The following is a 10,571-nucleotide window of genomic DNA, read 5'->3' as shown; positions in this document are numbered from 1 at the left end:
CTCATATCTGGCTTCACTTAGCGCCGCTCACCAGCGGGCAAATTCATCTTTTCTCTTTCCTTTGAGATGTCGCCGTACCCATGCAACCGTGGGCAGACTGTCTATCCTCGTCTCGAGCATTGCGCCTTCCTTGGCATGTTTGTCGGCAGCTTCGTTTCCTTCGATGTCTTGATGTCCGGGGAACCATTTGATTACCACACCAGGCCCGTGCGCCGCAGCAAGTTTCTGGAACTGCATGAATGTGCTTTGTGACGATTCCGGGGGTGATCCATTAAGCCCGTCCACCACGGATATGTTGTCCAGACAGACAAACAGTCGTTTATTCGGCCCGATCGTCCTCGCCGCTGCGAGTCCCTGCAACGCTCCGTGCACTTCGGCGTCGAAGACTTCTGCCCGGTGCAGCCTGCCTCGGTTTCGATACACTTCTTCGGTGGTACCGCCTTTCCTAATGGTGAGCCCCCCAGCCTGTGCGCTTGTCTCCCTTTTCCTGTACAGCGAGCCGTCCGAGTACACACGAGAGAAATGAGGAAGAAGAGCTGATGTGGAGCCATTCTCTGAACAGCTCTGCTTCTCCATCCTTGCCTCCCCGATGTGGTGGTTTCTTGAAAGATGGCCGGACCAATTCTGGCCTCGAAAATATGGGGACTAGCTGATGGCATCTCTGGAGTCTTGTGGGGTCCTTTCGCGCCTGTAGTGGCAGCCGCCGCACTAGTGGATGCTCTTTGTCGACCCTCCCAAGCCGGAAACCGTGGCGTCGGCGGATGGACTCTGCCAGTATCTCAGCCGGCGGAATCTGCGACTCGAAATGCAGAATATGGCACTGGGGTCGAGACCATATAGCCCGTATAGTCCTAATTTGAGGACCTGTTGAATAATGTACCATGTCTGTAGGTTGGTGCCCTAATTTAGAGCCCACCTGCAGCCTTGGAATGCTAGCAACGCTGCGAATCAGAACCTCTAAGCGACACAGTAATGTACAGACCACAAAAATAGTTCCAACTTAGTCTCTTGTATCGAAATTGGATTGACAACCGAGGCAACGATGATTTCAATGGCGAACCCCATCGTGCCTCCGAGAGCTGCCGGCATGCGACTGCAACGAGCTCTCCTGTTCTATCACACTGGCGTCCGCCCGATCATTGTTGCTGATCTCTTGTCGTTGATCTCTTGTCGTTTATCACGAACAAGTCACTTCAAATGCCTTCTAAACCCTCGTACGTTGCACCAATACCTCATTATTCCATGACTGTGTATTCCACAGATACTCGAGACACGCAGTAAACTGACGGTCACTACCAATTCGAAGACTCTGGTTGATCAACAGGAATTCGCGGTTGTGGTCGAAGCCGATACCGAATCGTTCATCAGAAGCCAAGATCACGCATAGTAGCTCCCACCTAGGTCTTTCGGATAAGGGACGTATCAATTCGCTAATGGTCACAATATCTTGTCTCCTCTCATCGTCCACCCGTTTTACATGAAAAGTAATGACTGGGGATGCCGTTTTGATTGTTACACTTCTACTATCACCCGGCGAATCCTCCTCATACATACCTAGGTCGCAAACATTTTGTGGAGCTGAGTCGAATTGCGCAGGATGCTGATGCCAATCTTCTTGCTCGGACCTCTCATCCTTGTGAATGCAAAGGCTGGTGTCATGATCAGTTTGAAGAGCCTCATGCTGTATTATCACTGCAGGAAGAGATACTCTCTGTTAAATCGAGAGGTGCTGGTCGACGAGCACCAAGCGCCAGTCTTTGCTCAATCTCATGTTTGGAGGCTTTCTCCATCGCTACACTCAACTCGACGGTGAGCTTCTTATACTGCTTGTAGGTTTTGTGATCACTGCACGGTGGTGAAGGTAATTGTGAGCATTGAACAAGGGCAAGAGGAGTGACAATTGCGCAGACCCAGAAATCTCGAGCGTAAGCAAAAGCATGCATGCAAAGCGTCAGCATGCAAGCTGAAGATGGCACTGATTCCCGAGGGCGCAATGTAGCCAGAGATAGCAAACTAACCGTGCCCACCCACTTTCGCACGCACCCCCTTTTGCACGCCGATCTTCCGACGCGTCAACAACACCACGCTTTTCTTGTAAATGCTAGAACTCAACCAATTGTAATCCTATCGATCTGATATTTTCAATATGGGTAAACTAAATGAACGCGATGTAGCAGAAGCAATTAGTTTGGTTCGAAACGGCGAAACGATAACGCGCGCAGCCAAAGCTTTCGGTATCGTACGGTCTACTTTGTCGCGACGACTTAACGGGTCGCAACCACATTCCTCAGCCCACGAAACGTCAAAGAACCTATCTGAATTGCAAGAAATGGAGCTTGAGCAATGGATTTTACATGAGGAATTGTGTGGACGCGCTCCGGGCTCGAATATGGTGCGACAAATAGCGGCTAATATCATGACTGGTATCGGCGAAATCGACGATACGGTCACCCCTGGATACAATTGGGTATACAAGTTCCTTAGCCGCCACCCACACTTGAAGACTAAGGTTGGACGTGTAATTGACGCTGAGAGGGTCAAAGGCATTGAAAAACAGACCGTAAAGGACTTTTACACGTATATATCACAGGTCAAAGACACCTATAAGATCCTACCAAAGGACATCTATAATATGGATGAAACAGGTGTACAAGAAGCCGAACAAAGTCAAGGCACAGTCATCGGGACGTCTAGGTCACGTCGTTCACGCGTTGCGAAAAACCCAGCAACTGGATGGATGTCAGTTATCCATAGTATCAACGCTATCGGGTTGAAAACAACGAATACGTATATACTAAGAGGAACAACACTACAAGCACAATGGTTACCTGAGGATCTTGAGGAAGCTGAGTATACAGCGACCCCTAAAGGCTGGACCAACTCAGCAGTGGCGCTGTCATGGTTGTTAGAGGTCTTCGAGCCAGAAACCAGACCACAAGAGTCCCCAGACTGCCCAAACCCATGGAGGATGCTCCTCCTCGATGGCCACAGTACTCATGTTACACCCGGGTTCATGCTAAGGGCATTCAGGAAGAGGATTGCCTTGATATACCTACCAGCACACACAAGCGAAGCGCTCCAACCACTTGACAAGACGGTCTTCTCATCGTTGAAGTCCCACTACCATAGGCTAATAAGCCTATACCGTGGTATTCAAGCTACTGGGCCCGTTAACAAGCAACGGATGCTTGAAGCTTATGATAAAGCTTGTGCCCTTGCTTTTACGAAACAAATTATCGAAAGCGGCTGGGCCAAAACGGGTATTTACCCCTTAAATGAATTAATGGTGTTAGGTGACCCTGAGTTCTTCCCACCATCACCTGACACTCAACCTACAACACCACAAAACGAGTCAGATCTAGCTGAAATTGGTCTGTTTACTCCTCATAATAGTAAGGACCTTCGACTTCAAATTAGGGACGTTACCATCAATCATTCGCAAACTTCTAGAGACGTAAGGGAGTTGCTTGGGAAATGTGCCAAGTCACTTGACATGGCGCTCGCAGAACTAGCAACAACACGTCAAGCAAACCTCGATTTGCAAGCTGAACTAGATAATCACAAGCCTGATAAACGTCAAACAGTTAGAAAAGACCCGAATAAGGTCTTTGCTAGTGTTGCAGAGATCAGACCAGCGCAAGACAAGCTGAAAAGGAAGATGCCTGAGCTACAACGCAATGAACAAGTCCCTATTGACTCGTTCCTCGAAATACAACCTTCCACGCGAAAGCGGACACGTAAATAACCTAGAGATAGTTTATTTGAATTGATTTCATGGTGTTATGGCTGGCAGTTGTTGTATCTATCTATCAGTGTGTTTGAGGAAACGTCGGTAAATCGGCGTGCAAAAGGGGGTGCGTGCGAAAGTGGGTGGGCACGGTTAGTGCCAATCACCCCAGCTTACATTCTATTACTTATGCTCGGACAAAGCTAGCCCCGTCTTTTATTAATACTCCACCTCTCCTCCATTCTCCATCCTCCAATCTTTATCCTTTATCCTCCATCTTTAATCCTCAGTCTTCGATCCTCAAACCTCAGTCTTCAGTCTACAGTCTACAGTCTTCAGTCTTCAGTCTTCAGTCTTCAGTCTTCAGTCTTCAGTCTTCAGTCTTCAGTCTTCAGTCTTTAGTCTTCAGTCTTCAGTCTTCAGTCTTCAGTCATCAACCCTCGGTCTTCAGTCATCAATCCTCAGTCTTCAGTCATCAATCCTCGGTCTTCAGTCATCAATCCTCGGTCTTCAGTCATCAATCCTCAGTCTTCAGTCTTCAGTCTTCAGTCTTCAGTCATCAGTCTTTAGTCATCAATCCTCAGTCTTCAGTCTTCAATCTTCAATCCTCAGTCTTCATTCTTTAGTCATCAATCCTCTAGTCATCAATCCTCAGTCTTCAGTCTTCAATCCTCAAACCTCAGTCTTCAGTCTACAGTCTTCAGTCTTTAGTCATCAATCCGCAGTCTTCAGTCTTCAATCCTCAATCTTCAGTCTTCAGTCTACAGTCTTCAGGTCTTCAGGTCTTCAGTCTTTAGTCTTCAGTCTTCACTCTTTGTTGAGAATGCGGAGTTTGATTTTCATTATAGCACTTTTATTGCTCTTGGGCTTGATGTGGAACAAAAATACTCTGAGAAGGACATCAAGAAGGCTTTCAGACAAGCATCCCTGCATTGCCATCCAGACAGACGGCGTATAGTCGATGTAATACTAGACAGATGGCCTACTATTACTCATTTGAAAGACTCCACAGAGTATGTTACCGGCCTACTCAATCGCGACTTAAATGCCCTCCGCATCCCACCAGATCGATTTTTGCTTTTTCCTATAGCATTCGATCCTAGACACCCACTTGGGGATGCAAAGGTCTATCCTCTTACTGAAAAGCCAGGGTTTGTCTCTTGCGAGGAGTGTTATATGCCTATGCCAGAGGCAATGCTCAACGATCACCTATCATCCCACGGTTTTCATATGTGTTTTTTTTGCGACGCCCGAATCAAACTTGAGCTTTACGAAATGCATTATCTCCAGTGTAACCAGAAGCGCAAGTGCAAAGGTGTCGAGGACATGAAGGAACATGTTGCAGAAAGACATATCTGCCCGTACTGCGCAAAAGGACGTCTTAAATCGTCGACCATGGTACATCTCATGGAGGTGTACCATATTTGCTCTTGTCAGTCAGAAGGACAGATAGCCAGGTCGCGGTGAAACATTGTTTTCTGAAGAGATCGACATTGCCTCTCTGAATGCCTGGTGTGTTTGTCTCAAGTCTGCGTCCATTCGCCTCTTAGTCTCAACAAGGTCTGCCGCCAATCGGTCTGCTACTGCCACAAGATACTTTTCAGACTGGGATGTAGCCCCCTCGATGTAATGCAGTTGCGCCTGTATGTCCTCTCGCATTTCATGTTGCAAGTCATGTTGCAAATCACTTGTGAGGCTTTGTAGCAGCAGTAATAAGGCCTCACCCAGCTCTTCGCTCTTGTCAAGCATGTTGTCTTCTCTCCTAACGGTTGTCTCTATGCTTTCTGCTTTCACTGCACGATGCCCTTCTTTTCTTCCTTCGTGATATTCCTCATTATTTTGGTGCTTAGATGTGTCTATGACAGACTTTGCTACCGGTGTTCGACTGTTGTGAGGATTCGGGGTCATTAGGTCGGTAGGTCCGGCCAGTGGTAATGGAAGATTTCTTGAATACAAAATATAACTCACTTGTAGCGACAACATGAAATGGCCAGCCAAGCAGAGGCTCGTGGCAACTACACATACTATAAAATGAGTGAGCAAGAAGAAGGGTAAAGTCTCTCCAATCAGAGAATATCCATAATTGTTCCCTGCACGCCTATCGGCATGGTGAAGTACTTACTTTGTACAAGCCGAAAAGGCCCTGACTGAAGCGGAACGGGGCGGGGGAAAGAGTTAGTTGGTACTACCACCACACTGGTCAGGAAAGCTAAGACTCAATTTCGATGTTCATAAAGTCCTCTAGCATACACACGGTATTAACATAGTACGAGATCAACTCGTCGCCCGCGTTCAACGTTCAGTAGTTTCTTGACTAGATCGTCAACTACGTCCTTGTCCGAACTTCCCGTCGTGGTTGCTGATTGGAGAAAATTTGTCCTTTTATTTCGAGGACTACAAGACGAAATGTTAGATATTTCCAGACCGGAAACACAGTCGTCGGATCCAGAAATTTGGCATCATCCAGAGCCTTTCAACACTCCCAATGCGCTCTCGAAGTTTCTGATGTCACAGCTCAATTTTTCCCGCCGAATGATAATAGGAGCATCCTCAGCCGCAATCATTCCCAACTGATCCTCGTTCAATTCCAGCACCATCTCAGTGCTGAAGATGCCCAGTGGGTTTGTCTTTCCCGTCAGCAGTTGATGATTCACAGCTTGCTGGCATACAACATCGACGAAACGCTTTTGTGCAACCTTATAGTAGCTCTTGAGCACATCGTGCATGTATTGTCGGGCGTGCTCAGAGTTGGCCATATCAATCGAGAAATTGCTGAGTGAAGCACGGGTCAAGAAGAGACCACGCTCAGGAGGGCCGATGTTTTCTCCACAATCATCCGCTGTAGGACGAGTCGCTTCGATTGCCATTTTCTTCAGAGCCAATAGGAGCCGGTCTGTTTGGTCCTTCTGTAAGTTGTCATTAAAATAGTGGTTCTGTGTCAGAGGAACACCATCTAATTCAACCTCTAGTAGGTACTTTGCATGATCCAATGCCCTTCTATAGGATCTCTGAAGATCATCCAGCAGATATCCATTCCATAGTTCCTCGAGAACTTGGTTGTCGGGACATATCTGCTTCAACGCCTCCGTGATGAAACGATGCACAATGGTAATGACTTTGCGCATATGGGATAACGTGATTGATTCCCATTTCTTGGCCTGTTCCTTGAACAAAGTGGCAACAAGGGTTCCGTTGAACTAACGCAGAGTTAAGATAGAGGTATGAGGAGGAATGATCTAGCTTACGGTGCCTAAGTCTTGTCCACGGCTGGTCTTGTAGACTTCTTCGATGTAGTCCATAATATCTTCTTCACCATTCAACTCGGGCAAGGGTACATCGGTGAGGTTTATGATTTCTTCAAGCTCGGGGTGATTGTCGACTAAGGGATGGTCTTTTGTACCCAGAGAACGTGGGGATGGCCTCGGTGGTGGGGTTTCCCAACCTTCAAGGTTGTTTGTGATCGCAAAGGGCCTCGTATGTCCACAACTCTGCATCTCCTCGGAGTAATCCTCGTTCGCCTTGACAACTTGTGTGATCAATCTTAGATCATGTCTATCTGAGAAAAGCTTATCACCACTGTAATAAGCGTTGAACGCATTTCGCGCGAGCGATTGAAACTTCTCACACATTCTATTCAGAAATGCTCGCTGTGTGTGTGCGCTGCTCCGCGACGGTCCCATCTGATTGAGCGACGTCCTCGCTGTTGCTAATTCCTTAAGAACATCTAGCTTGAGCTTTGGGAACTCTTTACGGATTAGATCGCTAAGCAATTCGTGCACCCGTTCCTTCAAGGCACCTATGCCTGTTTTTCTAGTAGATCGAAGAACTGACCACGGAGCTTCGGAGAAAAACTGTTTCTCTTTAATCAGAGCTCCAAGAAGGGAAAGACCTACATCATCCGGTCCACGATTTTTGACGATATAGTAGCCGAGAGTCAAATCGTTCCTCTTACCCAAGACATGATCAATTGCGATATGTTGGATGGTACGCTCGATCGCAAGATCTGGCTTCGTCAAGACCGCCATGGTTCTTGCCATGGTAGGATCGGCCTTTTTGGCCAACTTGAGAACTTCTTGAGTAGCAGGATCCACATTGCTGGGCATGATTGCCAAAATACTATAGGAGATTATTGCACATTAGCCAATAGGCATTTGTTGATGCGCCTATACTTACATAGTCCTGCTATCCTTCACTAAAATTAACAGTGGTCAGCTTTCATTTCCAGGAATAGCACAACGTTGAATCCCAGTAGCAAGGTTATAGGATCGAACCCAAGCCCAGCATTAATTAGCAGTACTGGTACGCACTATAAGTCTTCACCATATTCATGACAAGCTCCATATCGCTCTCACTAGTCACTCCTACCATCATCGCTATTAGTTTTTCCGGGTCCAAATTCAATCTCCTTCAGACTTGCGAACCTTCAGTTTCATTACGAAAAATCCCCGGTACGTCAATCACGGTGAAATGCTCCTCCTGTATGGGTCAACCGTTTGCTGCACAGAAGTAGAGGTCTTCAAGGAACATACTTGTGGGCCACGTTTCTCGATCTTGAGTATATGCTCGCTAAAAGTGGGCAAGGCTGATCCGTCACTAGCAGTAGTATTCGTACTTGTACGGATTCCCAGAGCTTTGTTTGCCTACTATAGATTAGTCTCAGTCCCGCCGCTCGAGTGTGAAGTACTCAACTGCTTCGAAAAGCTTGGCAAGGTTCTCAGGATCTAGTTCAGTCAGACTGCGACGGAAGCTCTTCAGTAGTGACTGTTCAGGTGGTCCTGTCTCTTGATGAGGAATAATAGAGACAGTGATGCTCTCCTCTATGTCACGACGACACGTAATCTGAGTAGCATATCTGGTACAAAGTCCTGCATCTCGAGGAAATGCAAATCCGGTTAGGCCTTCGAGCACAGAGCTTTTCCCAGAAGATTGATCGCCGACCACAACAAGCTAAATTGCTGAGCTTCAGATCATCATAAAATGGTGAATGCACATACTTGAGGCAGTGCAACTCGCGTACCAATAAGCTCCCGCAATTTATCAACCTTGGTCAGGATTGAGAGGTTACCGGAGAGTTTGGATTCTTGAGCTCCAGTTGCGTCCATGTTGGCAATTTTGGCCATCTTGGTAAATATGTCAGTAAGTGAGATGTAGAGTTGACGTGAAATGATGATTGTCTTTGGAGAGGATTGTCGAAGGATGAAGCCAAGAATATAGTAAAAGGTCTTGTAACGATTAGCAGATAGACTTATCTCCAATCACCCGTCGTCATCTGAATTCATTATTTGTACGTTAAGACTAATATAAACTACGTTTTATTTTCTTTACCGTTCGGGGTTGAGTCAGGTCTAATAAGTGTTGCGGGATTGTGAACCAGTCACCAAAGTGCTAGATTTACGAGCCGTGGTAAGCCGTCTGCCATATCCACATTTAATCATTTAGATATGGACTCTGGCCCTCATCCTCCACGATTATTGGATCTGAACTTTACATTTGATTGCCACGTAGGATCTGATCGTCAAAGCCATGCAAACTCAATTTGGCCTGTGTACAGAACAAGTACAGTACAGAAGAAGCAATCATTTTCGACCGATGTGCAGAATGCCATTGTTGCACAACATCCGCTTTCAGCCGTGCGCTCGTCCCGCCACGGGAGAGAGACGATCGTGGTGATTGTATTACGGCAATGATAGCGGTGAGGAGACTACAAATTTTTGGAAATTTGTATCGCCAGATATCGACTGATTTCCCGCTGCTGACTTTCATCTACAAGGGAGAAATGCAAGGGATGCAAAGTCCGCGTGACCGTCTCGCTATATCGATAACAACTAAATTTCAGTCACCGCGATGCCCACTACTTCGCTGCAGTTCGGCTTTCTCAGTCGTAATCTAATTTATCAGATCATTCTAGCTCCAGCACTAGCTAATCTCGGAATGAGGAGTTTAAGGTTGACATGCAATAGACAAACCCATGCTAGAGAAAATAAGCATTCAAAAGTCGACCAGGACGATAAGCGGCAACCCCTATTGCTCAGTTAATCAATGAGGTTCCGTTCTACGCGTTAGTGATCGCGAGAACTTCCCTCAATGCTGAGATATGGCCTGTAGTGTTTTTGCGCCAGCGTACGAGGAACCGCCCATGCAGCATGTTTGCAGGCATATGCAGTCCAAATTTGAACACCAAACAACATTTGCTATACGTCAATCAAAATCAGAAAAATGTCAAGACGTCCAGCGTGAAATCGATGTTGAAATTGAACTTGAGAACAGAGAGCCCTACTCTATACTATCAACATGTAAGTCGTGCTATACGTTGTAAACTAAGTAGTGGCGTATATATGCTAAATTAATAGACAAGAACCTTTAGCCCGATCCCGAAGTTTCATCTCATGTGCTGATTATGACATTAGTGATTAGCGCGGCTCTGGGCTTGCACAAGTTGTCGTTCATCATCCGTTGGCTGCATCTGGCGTAACCAAAAAGTGTTTTCTCAGGCGATATTCTGGCTGTTATCTGTGTTGGTAGAGAGATAGCCACAACAATAAACTTATGAAATTTTGTTCCTTTCATCAATGTCTGTGCTTTACCAATCATTCATTACCCGAACTTCTTGTCCTACAGTCTAGTGGGTGTAATGAGCTCCTTTGTTGGTGTTGGGCTGTGGCAGGAGCACGGTTGTGGGTTGTCTGTAGCAGCAGTGCCATGGATGCTAGTTTACCGTAGCACCGACCCTATAGAAAGCAACAGAAAAGTCTAAGCCTAAATAGATGGTCGTCGACGCGTTGTCTTGTCTGAAATCGCGCAATTACGACACTTTCTTTCTTTCTTCTTTATCCTCTCTTTCTTG

General features: G+C 46.5%; 2 protein-coding genes across 2 annotated transcripts; both read right to left on the bottom strand.

Moving 5' to 3' along the window:
• Window positions 1-5,164: 5,164 nt before the first annotated feature.
• Window positions 5,165-5,635, bottom strand: BKA67DRAFT_537212 (uncharacterized protein; the record flags this gene model as incomplete). Its single annotated transcript, XM_046100280.1, has 1 exon — window positions 5,165-5,635. The coding sequence occupies one exon, from the start codon at window positions 5,633-5,635 to the stop codon at window positions 5,165-5,167; it is 471 nt and encodes a 156-aa protein (XP_045957838.1).
• A 551-nt stretch (window positions 5,636-6,186) lies between these two features.
• Window positions 6,187-8,829, bottom strand: BKA67DRAFT_518754 (P-loop containing nucleoside triphosphate hydrolase protein; the record flags this gene model as incomplete). Its single annotated transcript, XM_046098037.1, has 8 exons — window positions 6,187-6,924; window positions 6,973-7,843; window positions 7,901-7,919; window positions 8,035-8,088; window positions 8,149-8,203; window positions 8,257-8,367; window positions 8,417-8,674; window positions 8,722-8,829. 8 exons carry the CDS (start codon window positions 8,827-8,829, stop codon window positions 6,187-6,189), a joined length of 2,214 nt encoding a protein of 737 aa, XP_045957837.1.
• Between the last annotated feature and the right edge of the window lie 1,742 nt (window positions 8,830-10,571).

This window comes from Truncatella angustata (assembly GCF_020726525.1).
Source record: "Truncatella angustata strain MPI-SDFR-AT-0073 chromosome Unknown BKA67scaffold_5, whole genome shotgun sequence".
Classification (NCBI taxonomy): Eukaryota; Fungi; Ascomycota; class Sordariomycetes; order Amphisphaeriales; family Sporocadaceae; genus Truncatella; species Truncatella angustata.
This window is presented reverse-complemented; position numbering and strand designations above follow the sequence as displayed.